The following is a 20,174-nucleotide window of genomic DNA, read 5'->3' as shown; positions in this document are numbered from 1 at the left end:
TGGTAGTTGCCAAGGGGAAGAGGACTGGAGAAGAGATGGAGTGGGCAGTTGAGGTTAGGGGATATAAGTTTTTATAGACAGAATGGATGAATAACAAGGTCATACTGTATAGCACAGAGAGCTATATTCAATATCCTATGATTAAACCATAATGGAAAAGAATATTTTAAAAAAGAATTTCAGGAATTCCCTAGTGGTCCAGTGGTTGGGACTCTGCACTCTCACTGCTGAGAGCCTTAATTCAATCCCTGGTCAGGGGAACTACAAAATCCCACAAGTTGTATGGTACAGCCAGAAAGTAAAAATAAATTAAAAAATGATTTTAAAAATTAAGGAAAAAATAGTGTGTGTAATATATATGGCTTCCCTGGTGGCTCAGAGGGTGAAGCGTCTGCAGACGCTTTAGCGCAGGAGACCCGGGTTCAATCCCTATGTCGGGAAGATCCCCTGGAGAAGGAAATGGCAACTCACTCCAGTACTCTTGCCTGGAAGATTCCATGGACAGAGGAGCCTGGTAGGATATAGTCCATGGGGTCTAGACTGAGTGACTTCACTTTCACTTTCATATATATATAGAACACTGAATCACTCTGTTGTACAGCAGTAATCAACATTGTAAATCAACTATACCTCAATAAAAAATTTTTTTAAGTAAGCTTTTGTAACTAGGTAAAAATGGACACATGCTTAAAGAGAAAAGGAGATGGGAAGAAGGGAAATTTTTTAGGATGCTGAAATTTTACATGATCCCCCTACCTTCTGGGAAAGGTGGTTCAATTAATACATCTCCATATCCACAAAGATCAGCTTCACACTGAATCTCCCCCACCCCTCCTAGTAGTAAACTGAATTCCTTGTATGTAAATATTCATATCTTAAAATTTCTGCTTTTGTTTATTTAAAAAGCAATATAAAAACCAGGAATACAGAAGAACTGCCTCAACTTCATCAAGGGCATCTATGAAAACCCATAGACAACATCATACTTACTGGTGAAAGACTTAAAACTTTCCCCCCTAAGATCAGCAACAAGTCAACACTGTTCTGGAGGTTCTAGTTAGGGCAATATAATGAAATAAAAGGACCAAGATAGGAAAGAAAAAAGTAAAACTATCTCCACCTGCAGAAGACATGGCCTTGTACACAGAAAACCCTGGATACATGTTTATGTATGGCTGAGTCCCTTTGCTGGTCACTTGAAACTATTACAACACTGTTAATCAGCTATATTCCAATACAATATAAAAAGTTAAAGAAAATCCTGAGAAACTCACTAAACAACTATAAGAACTAACAAAGGTTAGAGGAGAGAAGATTGCGAAGACAAAAATCAATTGCATTTCTATTCAGTTGCAATGAACAATCAAAAAATGAAATTAAGAAAAAATTTCATTTATAATAGCATCAAAAAGAATCAAATACTTAGGAATAAATTTAATAAGAAAAGTACAGAATTTTCACTCTGAAAACTAGAAAACACTGTTAAAAAAAAATAAGATGATCTACATAAACGGACACCCATATTCACGGATCAGAAGACTTAATATTATTAAAACAGCATTACTCCCCAAATTGATCGATAGTTTCAACAAAAGCCCTATCAAAATCCTAGCTGGCTTCTTTGCATAAATTAACAAGCTCACCTGAAAATTTACATGAAAATCCAAGGGATCCAGAATAACCAAAATAATCTTGAATTATAAAACATATTACAAAGTTATAGTAATCAAGATGGCATGGTACTGGCATAAAGGTAGACATAAGATCAATGGGACAAAATCAAGAAACCACCAATAAACCTATATCCGTGGTCAACTGATTTTCCACAAAGTTGCCAAGACAATTTAATGGGGAAACAATAGTCTTTTTTGATAAACGGTGCAAGGACAATTGGATGTCCACGTGTAAAAGGGTGAACGTGGGTCCTTACCTCAGACCATATACAAAAATGATCTGATTAGACCGCCTAAGATATACAAATGGCCAACAAGCACCTGAAAAACCGCTCAGTATCATTAGCCATCCAGAAATTAAAATCAAAACCACAGGAGATACCAGTTCACACTCCCTAGGATGGCTGTAATGAAAAGGAGACGTAATAACAAGAGCTGCTGAGGACGTGGAGAAACTGTATGAGTGGGTTTGGGTTAAGTGAAATGTGGTATTATTCATACAACAGACTATATTATTACAATAATAAGGGATGAAGTAGTGATACACGTGACAACACGGACAAACCTTGAAAACATTGTGCTAAGTGAAAGAAGCCAGACACAATAAACCTCATATTATATGGTTCCCTTTATACGAAATAGCCAGAATAGGCAAGTTCACAGAAAGTTGGCCAGGGCAGGGGGTGGGTGGAGATAGTTGAAAAAGGAAGGGGAGTGACTGTTAACGAGTATAAGGTTTTTTGGCCAGGTGATCAAAATGTTATACAATTGATTGTGGTGATGACCGCACAACTCTGAATATACTAAAACTCACTGAATTGTATTTTCTTGGGCTTCAAAATCACTGCAGATAGTGACTGCAGCCATGAAATTAAAAGATGCTTGCTCCTTGGAAGAAAAGCTATGACAAACCTAGACAGCATAGTAAAAAGCAAAGACATTACTTTACCGGCAAAGGTCTGTCTAGTCAAAGCCATAGTTTTTCCAGTAGCCATGTATGGATGTGAGAGTTGGACCATAAAGAAAGCTGAGCGCTGAAGAATTGAAACTTTTGAACTGCAGTGTTGGAGAAGACTCTTGAGAGTCCCTTGGACAGCAAGGAGATCCAACCAGTCCATCCTAAAGGAAATCAGTCCTGAATATTCATTGAAAGGACTGATGTTGAAGCTGAAACGCCAATACTTTGGCCACCTGATGTGAAGAACTGACTCATTTGAAAAGACCCTGATTCTGGGAAAGACTGAAGGCAGGAGGAGAAGAGGAGGAAGACAGAAGATGAGAGGTTGGATGGCATCACCGACTTAATGGACATGAGTTTGAGCAAGCTCCAGGAGTTGGTGATAGACAGGGAAGCCGGGTGTGCTGCAGTCCATGGGGTCACAAAGAGTCGGACATGACTGAGCGACTGAACTGACTGAATTATACATTCTAAATACATGTCCATCTCCATCTCTGCCAGCCTTCAGCAAACACTAATTTACCTTCTGTCTCTATTCTGCACTTTATTTTTATTGTTCAATAATACTCCATATTTGCATATACTACATTTTGTATATCAGCTCATCAACCGATGGACATTTTGGGCTGTGTTCACTTCTTGGCCATTATGAACAATGCTGCTATAAATACTTGCGGCCATGTTTTCATTTTCTGGGCATGTACCAAGGAGTGCAACTGCTGGGTCATATAGTAACTCTATATTGAAGCTTTTGAGAACTGCTGGACTGTTTCCGATGTGGATGTGCCATTTATATCTCCATCAGCAACATAGGCGGTTCTGCTATCTCTGGTATCTGCATCAACATGTGATATTATCTGCCTTTTTGTTATAGCCATCTGAGTGAGTATGAAATGCTAACCAGTGGTTTTGCTTTGCATTTCCTTGATGGCTAATGATGTTGAACATCTTTTCATGTGTTTAAATGCCATTTTTGTATCTTCTTGGGAGAACTGCCCTTTGCCCATTTTTATTGGTTTTATAAAAGTGATTACTGAATTGTGTCCTTTAAAGCACATGTCCTCAATTTTTATGAAGTCCAACTTAGCTGCCACACATCTTTTTTCCTCACATGTGCAGTGCTATTTTTACCACTGCAGGCCTTATATAATGCATTTTAACACAAAGAATAACATGTTCCTTAAGAAAAAAAAGTCTAGTTGCACTAATTAGAACCACATGAAATCAGGGATCTAGAGTTTAAGAGATTCAAAATGGATAAATTTGAGGATGAATAGCATAAAGGTCATTGATGAGGCTACGGATGATCTGCTGAGCAAAGAAAAAGGGGGAAAGAGCCCCCACTGAACCACAACCAAGGTGAGGGTGTGGACCAAGGATGAGTCCCATGGGAAGATCCTGGGAAAGACCAGATCAGCATGGAAAAATGTTGCTCTCTCCTGCCACACAAAGCAGAATCCTGGTTGGAACCACCTGCCTTCTACATGCCTACGCTGTGCATATTAAAAGAGAGGGAAGCCCCCCAAATGGACAGGTGGGTTTTACTTTATACAAATGTTGACAGCAAGCACTCCCATTCTGCTACTAGAAAAATCAGTTACCTTCTCCGATAATTTGGACACTTCAAACCTCTTCTCTCCTCAGTACCTTTGCTCCTGCCCTCATACCTGACTTTGGGTCCCCTTTACTGATGTCCAAGGTTCCTACTTTGCTCAGATGACAAGCCAGAGATCATGAGGTCTCTGGAAACGATCCCACCATCAAAACCATGACCTAGCGCAGCAAAGCTCCATTCCACCTTCCCCTCAAGAGAGAAGACTGTCCTTTCCCTTACTGAAGACTAAATCCTCCTTCATCTGTGCTCTGAACCCCATCTCCTCTTGCACCACTTGACATGTTTTTCCTGTGCTTTACAAGCAAACAAGCACACTTTGGGGCAGGGACCCATTTTAAAAATAAGAGCTTCTGAACTGCATGGTCACCTCATGGACCCACCCATCCCTGGTTCCACTTCAAAATTAAAGTTGTCCAAGCATGTGCCTCTCTACTTCTTCACCCCTATTTCCCTTTCCAACCCACTTTCAGCTAGCTTCATCCTCACCAGTCCAGCGAAAATGTTCTCGAGAAAAGTGAATCACTTCCTACAGGTCAGAGCATTGGATCCTTTCCTGCTTTATCCAACCTGACGTGTCAGCATGCAGGCACAGGTGTCCCTTCCCTCCTCCACCTCTGGCTTCAGGGCCTCCCTGCTGTGTGGGGTGCCTACACCTCATCTCAGCTCCTCCTTGGTCTCCTGGGCTGATCTCCCTCCTGAACATTCTCTAAATGCTGGAGCTGGGCTTCCCTGGTGGCTCAGGGATAAAGAATCTGCCTGCCAACGCAGGAGACACAGGTTCGATCCCTGATCTGGGAAGGTTCCACAGGCCATGGCGCCACAACTAAGAAACTAAGCCTGTGAGCCACAGCTGCTGAGCCACATGCCACTCACGCTGAAGCCCGCGTATCCTAGAGCCTGGGCTCTGCAAAGACAGAAGCCCACACACCTCAACCACAGAGCAGCCTCCGCTCACTGCAACAAAGAAGTCCGCCCAGCAACGAAGATCCAGCAGAGCCAAATACATAAATCAAGAGAGTCATAAACGCTGGCGCTCCAGGGCTCAAGCCGGGCTGCTGTCCCCTCTCACTCCTAGGTAACTCCTCCCCCAGCCCTGTCTGTGCAATTATATCTCCAAATCTTAATCTCCCTCACAATTAAAGAGGGTGATGGATAATACCACATGCCACAGAAAAGGACTGTCTCCAGAACTGAACAGGGTGTTACTGATGACCTTGGGAGAGAGGGAAACACTGTCAATGGGAGGGACCAGGCAGGAGGGGTGTGGTAGCAATGAAGACAGCAATTCCCAGCTAGCAGGGCTGTGACCCAGAGACAGCGGAGGAGGCTTGAGAGGGAGGCAAGTAGACAAAGGGATTACAGGTGGAGGAAATGGAAGCATGTTGGCTGAGGGGCAGGAGCACACCGAGAACAAGTCCCAGGATAAGAGAACAGGGTTGCATGTGAAGGGACAGGAGGGTGAAGGATGGGTCCAGCCCTGAGGCCTATCTAGTGTCATCATCTGCTGACATTCCTTCCAGTGTGTCTTATCTATAGACTCACAAACACAGATGTCCTGTCCCATCCCACCCTGCCCTCCAAAGAGCCTGAAAGGCACATTCTTTCCCTCTTTTTCATTTTACCTATTTTTGGCTGTGCTGGGTCTTCCCTGCTGTGCGGCCTCTTTTCTAGCTGTGGCGAGCAGGGGCTACTCTCTCCTTGTGGAGCACGGGATCTAGGGCACATGGGCTTCAGTAATTGCAGTTCCTGGGGTCTAGAGCACAGGCTCAGTAGTTCTGGCAAATGGGCTTAGTTGCTCTGCAGCATGTGGGATCTTCCTGGATCAGAGATCGAACCCATGTTTCCTGTGTCTCCTGTACTGGCAGGCGGATTCTTTACCACTGAGCCACCAGGGAAGACCTACCCTTTCCTTCTTTGTCAGGGTCCATTTTCCTCAACAACCAGCTCAAGACTGGCTTTGTGTGACTAACCCCAAAGAAGCCTAACTTACTCTTATTTGACTTTTCCTGGACCTACAGGCTTCCCTAGTGGCTCAGAAGATAAAGAATCTGCCTGCAATGCAGGAGTCCTGGGTTCAGTCCCTGGGTTGAGAGGATCCCCTGGAGGAGAGCATGGCAACCCACTCCAGTATCCTTGCCTGGAGAATTCCAGGGACAGAGGAGCCTGGAGGGCTGCATTCCACAGGGTCGCAAACAGCTGAGCACGACTGAGTGACTAACACTTTCACCTAGCTCTATAACAGCTTTTCAGCCAGTAGTTGTAAGTAGATCTTTTCTTCTCCACACAGCCTAGAAAGCTCCACAGGCAAGAAGTCATCTCTGCTGTCTTCAACAAGCCCCTTTCATCAATAACCCCACTGATAAGCAGTGTCAGGAAATTGCCCACTCCTTGAAGCAAACACTGTTGTTTCTTGGTTATTTCTCCACAAAGATCCCACGTATATTTAAGAAAAAAAAGTGCTGTCTCATAAAACCTTTTGCAATGAGTAGATGCAGAAACAGACACACGAAACTGCGGTTGAAACTGTCAGCAAACAAGTGAAAAAGTGGACCCATCTGGTCTGGAGGAGTAGGTCAAATACCAAGCCAGGGAGGGCCTCATCCTGCAACCAGAAGGCAGCAGCGGGAAAGGAGGGCCCCAAATTTGACGAGAGGCCAGTCTTAAGGCAGAGGAAGACCCTACACCAACTGTCAGGACGCACTCACACACAAAAAAACCCCTCACTTGTAACTTTTTAAATGCTCTCATCTCACCTCCTTTCTATTTGATGTGAAGTAATTCTGAAGTGTAGATAAGGCAGTGCCAGGAAAAGACAGGGGACTGTATTATTAAGTTGAGCAAAGCAGTCAAAGGCACAAGCAACAGAAAATGCTGACACATCCCAAGCATAGGGGAGTGATCATGGCCGCCATCATTTAAGGGGCCCTCCCCTGCTCGAGCTCTGCCCACTAGGTAGCACCCCGCCTGGGAGAAGCACCTCATTTTATGATTTTACAATAAACTACTGCTATCTCTGGGCTTCCCAGGTGGCTCAGTGGTAAAGAATCCACCTGCCAATGCAGGAGATGCACGAGACATGTGGCTTGATCCCTGGGTCAGGAAGATCCCCTGGAGGAAGAAATGGCAACCCGCTCCAGGCAAATGCCTGGAGAATGCCATGGCCAGAGGAGGGGTGGGCAACAGTCCCTAGGGTCGCAGAGTCAGACACAACTCTGTGCCTGAGCATGCACACACTGCTATCTCCAGATCCAGTCAGCTGTGAACTTGAATTTCCCCAGAAAATACACTCTCAGTAAAGGTTCCTGTAGCTCTCCACTCTGAAAACACTAAACTTGCTGGTGCAAAACAAGTGGGAATGCAGACTTGGAACCACAGCTAAACAAAAAGGCCAAGGAGCTCCCAGCTGGGAGGAAACTGAATGTTCAGCCCAAACTGCCTGTTATCCAAGTTCAAGGGTCCCAGTCGATCTCAGCATTAGTCTCAAACCAAGGAGCAGTTGCGTAATCCCCATAAGGTTTCAGAATTCTTATGAATTTTGAGGCAAGGCCCAGTAACCCTAAACCTTTTGGGTCCTAGAACCCTCTTCTTTCCACTGACTTTCTACTTCTACCCACAAGGGGAACCACTGTTCTGCTACGTTCTACTACAGACCAGTTATGCCTTTTCCAGAACTTCACAGAAATATAATCATGCCATCTGTATACTTTAGTGTCTGGTTTCTTTTACTTAATGTGTTTTGAGACTCATCTGTGTTGCTGTGTGTATTAGGAGTCTGTTCCTTTCTATAGCTGAGTTGCATCAATTGTATGAACAAACCAGTTTATCTAACCTGTTTTCTCTGAACAGCATCTATGTCTGTTTTGGGCCATTATGAATAAAACTGCTAAGAGCAGTCACATGTGAATCTTTTTAAAGAAATCTGTTCCTTTTTCCTAAGTAAACATTTAGGTCTTGTAACAGTACTCTAATTTCCCTTTGGGAAACCATCCTTCATCTTGGCTCCAAGGCTGGGTACACCACCTGGCTCCACGGAAGTATTAGTCTTCCTGTCCAGCACAACTGGTTCTGGAAGAGATGAAAGTGAAAGTGAAGTCACTCAGTCGTGTCTGACTCTTTGCGACCCTGTGGACTGTAGCCCACCAGGCTCCTCCATCCATGGGATTCTCCAGGCAAGAATACTGGAGTGGGTTGCCATTTCCTTCTCCAGGGGAATCTTCCTGACCCAGGGATCGAACCCAGGTCTCCCACATTGCAGGCAGACGCTTTAACCTCTGAGCCACCATATGTGACCCAAATCTGGCCAACATCAATTTCAAATCTCTTGCTAAAGCGATCTACAAAAAAAAAAAAAAAAAAAGACCTCTTTCTGTTGGCTAAAAGAGTAGCATAGAAGCCTGGAACTGATGGAGATTTTTGCCTGCCTGAGGGAGAAATCAACATGGAGGAAAGCAGAGCTGAAAAGACACAGAAAATACTGGTGACATAACCAAGGCTTCTGGATACAGCCATACCTGGAGCTGGTACACCTGGGACTCTAGTTAGAGTCAACAGATACTCCTTTTCTGCTTAGGCTAGTTAGAGTCAATAGATACTCCCTTTCTGCTTAGGCTAGTTTGGGCTACCTTTTTGTTACATGCAACTAAGAAGTTTAACTAAAAAAGAGGTAATTCATAGGGACCAAGGCTGTGAGGAAAAGCACATAGTAACTGCTATACATACAGCCTAAAACTGCTGTCTGACCCTCTCATACAAATGAAAATAGTCTATACTTAAACCACTCTAAAAATAATCACATAGGACTTAGGACAATAAAAGCTTTGTCATAAGTCAAAGAGAAGCAAGGCATCCAAGACTACATTCAGATCCCATACCCTCCATTTAGCCACATCAGTAAGAATCTACATTAGTTTTGTTAGAAAATATTTATTTATTCATTCATTTAGCTGCAGCACACAGCATCTTCGTTGCATCATGTGGGACCCATGGACTCTCTGGTTGTGGCTATGGGCTCAGTAGTTGTGGTGCTTGGGCCTAACTGCCGCACGCCACGTGGGTTCATAGCTCCCTGACTAGGGATCAAACACTGAGTCCTCTGCATTGCAAGGCAGATTCTTAACCACTGGACCACCAGGGAAGTCCCTCAATTCGGTTCCTTTTTAAAATTAAGGAGACCTGATGATTTCCACCTATCCCACCCTGCACCCCAACCCAATACCTACCAGGCTTTGGTACTGAAGCTTACATAGGTGACTCTCATTTAAGCCTACATCAATGCTACAAGCCCACCTTCTTTACAGCTGGGGAAGCTTTAGTTCAGTTGGATGAAGTTATGCTAGGTAACTCAGGAAATACAAGTAGTTGAGCTGCCACTGCAAGCCTGCAAACTATAAAATCTATACTCTTCCTTCCAAGTTTTGTCACACTTCAGCACATTCCATAGCAAAAAGAGATCAGTTCAGTTCAGTTCAGCCGCTCAGTCGTGTCCGACTCTTTGCGACCCCATGAATCGCAGCACGCCAGGCCTCCCTGTCCATCACCAACTCCCAGAGTTCACTCAGATTCACGTCCATCGAGTCAGTGATGCCATCCAGCCATCTCATCCTCTGTCGTCCCCTTCTCCTCCTGCAACTGCATCAAATACTGCTACAGGTCTGAGAACTAAACACTGAATTTGGTGACCTAGAGATGACTGGTGGCTTTGACAAGGCGCTATTTCAGTGGAAGGGTGGGGGCCCAGGCCCGACTGGAGTGGGTTCGGAGGAGAAAAAGTGCTAGTGAGTACAGACCGAAATTTTGGCTGCAAACAAGGGCAGAGAAACAAGGCGCCAAGAGAAATACGAATGAAGAATGAGGTCATTCGGTTAAGATGGGCACATTGTGAGCAAATAACAAATGCTATCAAGGTTCGGGGCCCATCCTCTGCCTTTGTCTTCTAGCACCTGGCCTGGGTACCCAGCCTCCCCGGGCCACTGCGCCAAGCTCCACATGCGGCGGCTTCCCACCCGCGCAGGGCAGGCAGGCGCACGCGCAGACGATACACCAGCCCTCCTTCCCGGCGCCCCGCCTTTCTCCGCCAAGGCGCATGCGCGCCGCCCCTCAAGAGCAGCCTCAGCGAGGCCGGGGCATGGAGACCACCGGCCCTCCACTCCCGCCATCCTGCAGGCGGGGGTGTGCGGCGGAAGGGGGTTGTCCCAGACCGCGATCCATACCTACCTACAGAGCCACGGGTGGAACAAGCACGTCGCGCTGGAAACTGCGACGGCGGGGGCAGGCGCGCGGTCCCTCGAATGCTCTTCAGAGTCTGCAGATGACAACGCCCTTTACGTTCGAAGATTCGCGGCAGGACGAGACCCACACAGCTTTTTTCCCTCTGATGAGCTTAGTCGCAGCGCGGAGGACCCCTCTACGCATGCGCCGTCATCCTCTGTGACGTGCCGCGCTGCCCTTTGGGAAATGTAGTTTTCACTTTGACACACTGCTCCCGGCTTTTCGGCCGAACCGTATTTTACCAAACCAGGGTCTTTGTGTGCCATGCCCTCCTCCAGGGGATCTTCCCCACCCAAGGATTGAACCGCGGGCACTTGGATTGGTAGGCAGATTGTTTACCACTGAACTACCTGGGAAGCCCTTCTGAGAAAGCTACAATGTGGCAAAGGAATCTGGGGCTTCCTTGTCTATCCTTCATCTAACACATCTGAAATGCTTTCCCAAAGAGCCTTGAAAAGTCACAGCAGTCTTCACTGAAGATCGCTTGAGGGCACATGGAGAGAGTTACACAGAGTGCTTTCCTTTTACTAATCCTTTTACTAATTCCTCCCTTGACAGAGTTATACTTCTGAAGGCCATGCTCTCATCTGTCTCTCCTCTTTGCTTTCTCCTGCTTAAGACCTGGCTTTTTTACATGAGGGCTTCAGGCACTTTCTGTGTAAAAAACCCTACAGTCACTCAGCTTGACCCTGTTCACACCCACTCCTCACCCATTTGAGCAAAACAGAAAGTTTTCTCTTCACCTTGGGAGGTGGGAGGTAGGAGGTGGGAGATACTGTAACCATTGTATTCACTTTTAATGGTGATTTTTCTTGACACAGACAAAAAGCCATATCTTGACCAGAAGGTGGCATAGTATGCATGGAATTGAGTAAAGGAAAGGGATGAATTAAACTGACCCTTAACATTTTCCTTTTCTCCCCTCCTTCTAAAACAGGTAACTTTGGGAGGCTATGAACTGTTGCCCACCAGGCTCCTCATACACTGTGAAAAAGTCAAATGTTGCCGGGATCTAGCATCTGGAAGTAAAAGTTCTCCAGAATCCCAGTTGAGGATATAACCTCTACGGAGAGTTTGGTACGCAACCCCACTGCTCACTCCCCTTTTTTTCAATAATTAAAATAGTTTTTACTATAGAAATAGGATTATAGACATGCTTGGGCAGCAATCCCTTGGACCCAGGCTTTCCCTGGGGTGAGAGAGTGGGAGGTAGGGACGGAGGGGAGGGTCTCCCCTTGGGTATTTAGCCCTGGGCTGGCACCCAGTGGTGAAAGGGGCAGTTCAGTTCAGTTGCTCAGTGTGTCCAACTCTTTGCAGCCCCACGGACTGCAGCACACCAGGCTTCCCTGTCCATCACCGACTCCCGGAGCTTGCTCAAACTCATGTCCATGGAGTTAGTGACGCCATCGAACCATCTCATTCTCTGTCGTCCCCTTCTCCTCCTGCCCTCAGCCTTTCCCAGCATCAGGGTCTTTTCCAGTGAGTCAATTCTTCTCATCAGGTGGCCAAAGTATTGGAGCTTCAGCTTCAGCATCAGTCCTTCCAATGAGTATTCAGGACTGATTTTCTTTAGGATGGACTGGTTGGATCTCCTTGCAGTTCAAGGGACTCTCAAGAATCTTCTCCGGTCAGAGGGGCATTAGGTTGCAAATATTTTCTCCCATTTTGAGAGTTGTCTTTACATTTTGTTTATAGTTTTCTTTTCTGTGCTTAAGCTTTTAAGTTTAATTAGGTCCCATTTGTTTTTATTTTTATTACTCTAGGAGGTGGATCGAAAAAGATCTCACTGCCATTTACATCATAGAGTGTCTTATCTTTTCCTCTAAGAGTATTATGGTATCCTGTCTTCCACTTTGCTCTTAAATCTATTTTGAGTTTATTTTTCTGTATGGTATTAGGGAGTGTTCTGATTTCATTTGTTTTCATGTAGCTATCCAGTTTAAAAAGACACTTTAAGCAACAGGGTTTGGAAAATCTTTTTTTTTTTTTTTGGATTATTTATTTTGACTGCACAGGGTCTTCCTTGTGGCCTTTCTTTAGCTGTGGTGCACAGGCTTCACACAGGCCTAGTTGTGCCCCTTAGCATGTGGGCTCTTCCCCAACCAGGCATTGAACCCATGTCCCCTGCATTGTCAGGCAGATAACAACTGGATCACCAGGGAAGTTCCTAGAAAACCTTAATGTCTACACCTGGGTGAGCATGAGTCATGTATGTTTTCTTTTCTTTATGTCAGAAAATTGTAGACATGCTGAATCATCTTGTACTTGTCAGTAGACTTAGAGAGCCAGGCAGTGTTAAAAAAAATAGCCCTGAACTGGAAGACAGGAGGCTATTGTTTCCTAAATCCAGGCGTAGAATTTCCTTGTACTCCAACTCCTTTGGTTAGCTAAGTGCACTACACTTTCTCCCCTTTCACCTTCCTGGGACCCTGTTTCACAGCCTCCTGGTCTGACTTCTGCTCATCCTTTCCAGGTCAGCTAACACATGACCTACTCTGGGAATTACCAGTCTGGATGAGGTCCACCTTGCAGTTTGAATTTGTTTTTCTCGCATTACTTATCCCGCTGTCTGGTAACAGTAGCTAGTCTACAAACCCACTGAAGGTGGGTACCATGTTCCACTTACTTTTATATCGCAGCACCAAACAAGTAACTTGCATGCAGTTTGTGTTTGTAATATTTATTTATTTGGCTGTGCTGAGTCTTAAATGTTGCACTCAGGATCTTCAGTCTTCATCGCCATATGTAAGATCTTTAGTTTCAGCATATGGACTTAGTTGCAGCATGTGGTATCTATATCTAGTTCCCTGACCAGGGATCAAACCCCAGGCCCCCTGCACGGGGAGCATGAAGTCTTAGCCTATATCACCAGGGAAGTCCCTAGCATATGGTTAATGCCCTCACATCTGTAGAGCAGAGAATCTTAGTCACTCTGGTCCATACTTCCTTGTTTGCTAAATGAGGTTGGGTTTGCTGACTCTAGGGAGACTTCCAGTAATAGAATTTCTTATTCTAGAGTTTTCTACTGTTGTTTTATCTGGTCATGTATCTTCTTTACTTACCAAGAGAAATGTCACACCTGTATTATGCTGAAATGAAATACTCATTATCTATATTATTTCAATAGATATAATGCAAAAATTTGAATTATAGTATACATGATGTTCTGTTAACCTAATGTTTTCATTTAACAATGATTTATGGACAGCTTTCTCATCAAAGCTAGCAATGTAGCTTATTCTTTTTAATGGTTACAGAATATTTCACAGAAGGGTGTTGATCAATCACCTACTGATGAACGCTTAAGTTGTTTCCAGTTTTTCATAACTACAAACGAAGCTGGGGGTATTTCTGTAGGAGATTTCTCGGGGAGTATGTGTATTTAACAGTCTTATCAATACTGCATCCATTGGCACTTGCCTGGCAGTCCAGTGGTTGGGACTCTGCACTTCCAGTGCAGGGGGCTCGGGTTCAAACCATGATTGGGGAGCTAAGGTCCTGCATGTTTGAAGCCAAAATATATTTTTATTGAACACTTACTATGTTCTTTACCTTGGAAGAAAAGCTATGACCAACCTAGACGGCATATTAAAAAGCAGAGACATTACTTTACCAGCAAATGTCCGTCTAGTCAAAGCTATGGTTTTTCCAGTAGTCGTGTGTGGATGTGAGAGTTGGACTGTAAAGAAAGCTGAGCGCAGAAGAATTGATGCTTTTAAATTGCAGTGTTGGAGAAGACTCTTTAGAGTCCCTTGGACTGCAAGGAGATCCAACCAGTGCATCCTAAAGGAAATTGGTCCTCAATATTCATTAGGAGGACTGATGCTGAAGTTGAAACTCCATTACTTGGCCACCTGATGCGAAGAACTGACTCACTGGAAAAGACCCTGATGCTGGGAAAGATTGAAGGCAGGAGGAGAAGGGGACAACAGAGAATGAGATGGTTGTATTGCATCACTGACTCGATAGGCATGAGTTTGAGCAAGCTCCGGGAGTTGGTGATGGACGGGGAAGCCTGGTGTGCTACAGTCCAAGGGGTCGCAAAGAGCTGGACATGACTGAGTGACTGAACTGAACTGAACTGAATGTTCTTCACCATCTGAGGCACCTAGGTATTGTACTAAGTTTTTATAAAAATTGGTCTTTTAATCCTCCCAACAATCCTCCCAGGTAGGTATTGTACTATTATCAATCTCTTCTTACAAATGAGGATACTGAAGAATAGAGAGGTTAAGTAGTTTGTCTAAGGGTACAATTGGTATTAATAGAACCATGCTTTGAACCCACGCAGTCTCACTGCAGAGCCTACTCCTTTAACTGCTAACTAGACTTGTGGGGTTGAAGCTGCAGCTCCAATACTTTGGCCACCTGATGCAAAGAACCAACTCATTGGAAAAGACTCTGATACTGGGAAAGACTGAGGGCAAGAGGAGAAGGGGGCAACAAAGGATGAGATGGTTGGATGGTGTCACTGACTCAATGGACGTGAATTTGAACAAACTCCGGGAGATGGTGAAGGACAGTGAAGCCTGGCATGCTGCAGTCCATGGGATCGCAAAAAATCAGACAGAGCTGAACGACTGAACAACAGCAACAGAACTAGTGGGGACAAATCATGGAGAAGTAAACAAAGATAGTTTTGATTAGTAATAATTGAATGCCGTGGAGAAAGTAAAATGAAAAGGTAATGTACTGAGAGATTGTGTGGTATTATGGATAGGAAATGTGCGCTGATTTGCTAAAGACCCGCCTCTCCCAGAGGGCGCAGTATGTCATTCCTCACTTCTTGGGTAGCTGGCCTGGTCCAAGGTAGGCACTCTTTGGGAGGAGGGGAAGGAGGAAACCCTGACAGCTGTCTCCATACACACGGCTGTCAAATCTTTGCCAGTGTTTGGTCAGCTGTGCTGACTTAGAATGATGCCTGGAACTAAGGTCAGACAAACGGTGGGAGGAACCCTTCACCACTCATCAGTCGTGTGACTTTGAGCAAGTCGCTCTGTGAGTCTCAGTTTTCCTTCTTTGAGTGTTAGTCACTCAGTGATGCCCGACTCTTTTGACCCCATAGACTGTAGCCCACCAGGCTCCTCTGTCCATGGAATTCTCCAGGCAAGAATACTGCAGTGGGTTGCCATTTCCTTCTCCAGGGGATCTTCCCAAGCCGGGGATCAAACACGGCTTTCCCACACTGCAGGCAGACTCTTTACCCACTGAGCCACCAGGGAAGCCCTTCCTTCTTTGAAGACTGGGGGAAATAGCAGTGCACCACGCTCGGGTCTGGAGGAAGCCCTCTGGCACATCAGGCCCTGTTGCCTTCTCCCTTGACAGATGAGCCGACTGAAGCTCAGAGGGGATTCAAGATCTCCGAGCAGCTAGCTGGGGACTGGCAGCAGAAGTGAATGAGTGAAAGATCGCCCCTTAGAGGCAGCTCGGGAATTTGTGAGCATGTTGGTAGTCATGATGACCTCGGATTGGAGCAAAACAGTTCATCCTGCCCAGAATTGTCCCACATCCCACACGACATCTGACTATCCTGCTAGACATTCATGAAGGTATTAAAAATAAAACTTTGGAGAAGGAAATGGCAACCCACGCCAGTATTCTTGCCTGAGGAATCCCATGGACTGACGAGCCTGGCGGGCTACAGTCCATAGGGTCGCAAAAAGAGTCAGACACGACTGAGCAACTAACACACAGACACACACACACTTCTGATCTCATGAAATAACCTAATAAATGGGTCTTTAAAAAAATAAAAATAAAGCTTATTTTAATGACCCGAGCCTAGAACCTACCCTAGAGCCTATCCCATCTTGTGTTATGCTTCTTGTTGTGTTGATTCTTTGTGACCCCATGGACTGTAGCCTGCCAGGATCCTCCATCCATAGGGTTCTCCAGGCAAGAATACTGGAGTGGGTAGCCATCCCCTTCTCCAGGGGATCTTCCCAGATCAGAGATCAAACCCTTGTCTCCTGCACTGGCAGGTGGATTCTTTATCACTGAGCTACCAGGGAAGCCCCCTTGTGTCATGCTGGAGGGAATTATTTTGCTACAACGCTTCATGATAAAGCCCACTATTTTGCAAGAACTCCATATTTCCTAATTTCTCCACCTTAATTTGCCTTGGTGTGTTTGCTATGTTTGTTTACTATGTTTGTTAGTCACTTAGTTGCACCCAACTCTCTGTGACCGCATGGACTCCTCTGGGCTCCTCCGTCCGTGGGATTCTCCAGGCAAGAATACTAGAGAGTTGCCATTTCCTTCTCCCATGTTTAAGTTACGGTTAAATTCCTCTTTCTCTTATCATCTGCTCTGTTATTATGATCCCCGGGAAACCAGAAGCTAAATCTAATTCTGGCTCAGGCCAGGGAGAAATGCAAGCAAGAGTGTCCCTTCTTGTTCAACAGAGAATGATACTGGGTTATTATAAGGCTCGGGGGAAGACGGAAGTTTTGGTAATATTGAAATGGAACAGTATTTCAGTCGGCTCACAGCAAAGTGGGAATGTGAGCAGGGAATTAACACCTAAAACCTATCCTGGACTGAGACCACGGAGCTAAAAAAAAAAAAAAAAGGAAAAATGGAATGTTGCAGTCTGCTTCCTTCACTGTCGGAAGTGCTCAAGCCTCAGCTAAAGCAACTCAGGGTGTGGCCGGTCTGGGTCAACAGACCCACAGGGTCAGGCCCTTCAGGCAAGAGTGGAAATTTCCACTTTCCCCTGTTTCTTATCCAATCCCCTTCCTTTAATTCATATTAAATTAGCACAAACATCTGTTTACTTCACAATGGTCTCTACCTCAGTATATCCATGGTTTGAAATATGTATTATTTTGTTTATTTTTTAATAAAGGTTTTGTTCTTTTTTTAATTTTTGGCCATGCTGAGTCTCTGTTGCTGTGCAGGCTACTCTCTAGTTGCGGTGCCCGGGCTTCTCATGGTGGTGGCTTCTCTTGTTGCAGAACACGGGCTCTAGGGCACAGGCTTAGTAGTTACAGCGATCGGGCTTAGCTGCTCCTTGGCATGTGGAATCTTCCCGAATCAGGGATGGAACCTGTGTCTCCTGCATTGGCAGGTGGACTCTTTACCACTGAGCCACCAGGGAAGCCCCCTGTATAACTTTATTTTAAATTGATTTCCTTTTATGTCTCTCTTACATTTCAAGGAGAGCAATGCAGTTTACACTGTAGCAAGTACTTTGCCATCGATTATCTCATTTGATCTTCTTCCCAACTCTAGGTGGTGCTAGTCCTAAAGAACCCACCTCCCAATGCAGGAGATATGGGTTCCATCCCTGGGTCGGGAAGATCCCCTGGAGGAGGGCATGGCAACTCACTCCAGTACTCTTGACTGGAGAATCCCCTGGACAGAGGAGCCTGGTGGTCTACAGTCCATGGGGTTGCAAAGAGTCAGACACGACTGAAGCAACTTGGCACAAATGCCAGCTCTATGAGGTAGATACAGTTACGATTACCCTCCGTTTACAGAGGAGAAAACGGAGGCTCAGCGAGGTAAATTGACTTGTCCAGGGTCATACAGGAAGTAGTGGATCAAGGGTTTAAATCCAAGACATCTGGCTCCAGAATTGGCTTAACCATTCTGCTAGTCTCCCTCTCAGGAGAGGGAGATTACCTAGGGACCCCCAGTTCAGGATGTTAAGGGGGGTTTCCAGGATATTTTTTTTTTCAGGATATTTTTTATATTTAAAGAAAAAAAAAAGGGTTGGGTGTGATCAGTGTGAGGATCAGTGACATAACACATGGTGGGTTGTACCCTCTCCTGGATCCTTCTTCACTCCATGTTCTGCCACCAGGGTCCTGAATCTGAGCCAGAAGTGGGTGGGGTGGGGCTCAGCTGTGTGGCCATGACCCCCAGCCCAGGAGGGGTATGTGGCAGAGGGCAGAGGGCATGAGATGGATAAGGAAGCAATCAGCCAGGTGAGGCCCTCAGTTCCCTTCGGGCCTTGACCACAAGCACTGTTTATGCCCAAACCCTGTCTCTTACCTCCTCCCCCGTGAGGGGCGGGGATCTCCTCCGTGGAAAACTACCCAGCTGGGCCAGCCCCAGTGAGAAAGAAGGCGAAGGAAGGGGGCTGGGACTCACGGGACCAGCTCTTCTCCACCACCCCCCAACCCCCCCCCCCCCCCCGCTCTCTCTCTCTCTCGTGACTGATGCTTACTGGGCTGGGTTCTGGGAAAAGGCCAGATTGCATCAGACCGGGCCTGAAGGGCCGGAGCCAGGCTGTGGGCTGAGGAGGAGACGTGGCTTTATAAGTTGAGGCCAGTGAACTGGGAGGTGTCAGCAAACCAGACACAAACAAAGCTTTAGAAGACGGGAGAGGGAGAGACAGACAGAGAGACATTATGGCCACCTTCCCAACAGCAGCCAGCCCGTCCAGGCAGCCCCCAGGCCCAGAGGATGAAGATGTCATCCTAGACGAGTACGACCTCTACAGCCTGGCTCATTCTTACCCGGGTAAGTTCTGGCCCCGCCACCTTCTGGATCCTTCCGTTTCCAATGCCCACCTTCACAAGTGGACTGAACCCCACCTCCCCAAACTAGGATTCCTCCTTGGGCTCCTGCCCACTCACCACCTGTTTCTTTGACCCCTGGAGTCACCCCCTTCCCCGCAACCCCTCATCCAGTGAGTGTTGTCCTACTCAGCCTTGGGACCTCACATACTTCTAGAATTTTGGAGATCACGAGGGAGGGGGAAAGTCCCTCAATCCACAGATGCGGAAGCAGGGACAAAGACTGCCCTAAATCTATGCGGTGACGATCCCCGGCCTCCCGACTTTAACCCAAGCTCTTTCCACCCCTGCCCTCCGTACCCCCTGAGCCTCACACCTCTGCCCACCTCACCACGGACTCTCGCCTCGGTTCCCAGGAGTGGGAGGCCGGAAAGGTCGCAGCAAGAGAGAAGCTGCCATCAACACCAACCGCCACAGCCCTGGTGGGCACGAGAGGAAGCTGGTGACCAAGCTTCAGAACACGGAGCGGAAAAAGCGAGGGGCACGACCCTGAGACAGGACTGGAGGTAAGGAGTCAGGGGCCCCCAGCACCTGTACAGGTCCCTCAGCCTGGGCGGGACAGACCTCAATGTGCGAGGTTGGGCGGGGAGGAGGGAGCCAAGAATTGTTGTCCCAACATAGAATAAAATGAGACATATGTTTGAGTTGCCTAGCGACCAGAGCAAAGGGAGAAACAGACCCTTTGCAAGTGGAGCAACATTTGATTTACAGACAGGAAAACTGAGGCCCAGAGAGGGTAGGGTCTTTCTCTAGAGTCATGGAGCAAGTGAACAGGAGAGGCAGAACTCGAACCCCAGGCTTCAGGATTTTTCACCAGCTGCTTTCCTTCCCCCAGATGAGGCCAGAGGACGGACCCCCACAGCAATGGAAATAGGACCGAGGAGGAACCAGCCCTTGGGGGCGGGATCCAGGCCTGCTTGCCCCACCCCAACCCCAGGACTTAACCCCACCTGACTGAGACTCCGGGGGCGCCATGGAGGAAGCACCCCCGGCCCCAGAGAAAGGACAAGATGGGGAGCAAGAGGCAGAGCATAGACAGAGGCAGAGTCAAGAAGGTACCTCCCCCCAAAAAGAAAGAAGGAGCCGGAGCTCCCCAGGGTGACGGTGAAAAATAAACAAAGTGTAGCAGCTGCCGA

The 20,174-nt window shown here is 46.4% G+C and overlaps 2 protein-coding genes and 1 long non-coding RNA gene across 5 annotated transcripts in view; 2 read left to right on the top strand and 1 right to left on the bottom strand.

Moving 5' to 3' along the window:
* SGF29 (SAGA complex associated factor 29) overlaps window positions 1–10,638 on the bottom strand; it is a 32,286-nt gene extending 21,648 nt beyond the window's left edge. Inside the window, exons 1-2 of one of the 3 annotated variants that reach the window (XM_060406247.1) lie at window positions 10,460–10,638; window positions 8,076–8,311 (exon numbers count right to left, since the gene is read on the bottom strand). The gene's annotated coding sequence lies outside the window, so the exon portion shown is untranslated. The remainder of the gene's footprint in view (window positions 1–8,075; window positions 8,312–10,459) is intronic. The other 2 variants (XM_012104339.4, XM_012104338.4) reach the window with 2 other exon arrangements.
* LOC105604727 (uncharacterized) lies at window positions 10,322–17,378 on the top strand. Its single transcript, XR_009598461.1, has 3 exons — window positions 10,322–10,835; window positions 11,451–11,590; window positions 12,987–17,378. It is a non-coding gene; the product is annotated as an uncharacterized LOC105604727 (long non-coding RNA).
* Window positions 17,379–18,804: 1,426 nt separating this feature from the next.
* Window positions 18,805–20,171, top strand: NUPR1 (nuclear protein 1, transcriptional regulator). Its single transcript, XM_004020869.4, has 3 exons — window positions 18,805–18,982; window positions 19,395–19,544; window positions 19,874–20,171. The coding sequence occupies exons 1-2, from the start codon at window positions 18,871–18,873 to the stop codon at window positions 19,529–19,531; spliced, it is 249 nt and encodes an 82-aa protein (XP_004020918.1). The 5' UTR covers window positions 18,805–18,870; the 3' UTR covers window positions 19,532–19,544; window positions 19,874–20,171.
* Window positions 20,172–20,174: the final 3 nt, after the last annotated feature.

This window comes from Ovis aries, chromosome 24, assembly GCF_016772045.2.
Source record: "Ovis aries strain OAR_USU_Benz2616 breed Rambouillet chromosome 24, ARS-UI_Ramb_v3.0, whole genome shotgun sequence".
Classification (NCBI taxonomy): Eukaryota; Metazoa; Chordata; class Mammalia; order Artiodactyla; family Bovidae; genus Ovis; species Ovis aries.
Note: the sequence above shows the minus strand (reverse complement) of the source record. Positions and strands in the feature narration are given on the sequence as shown.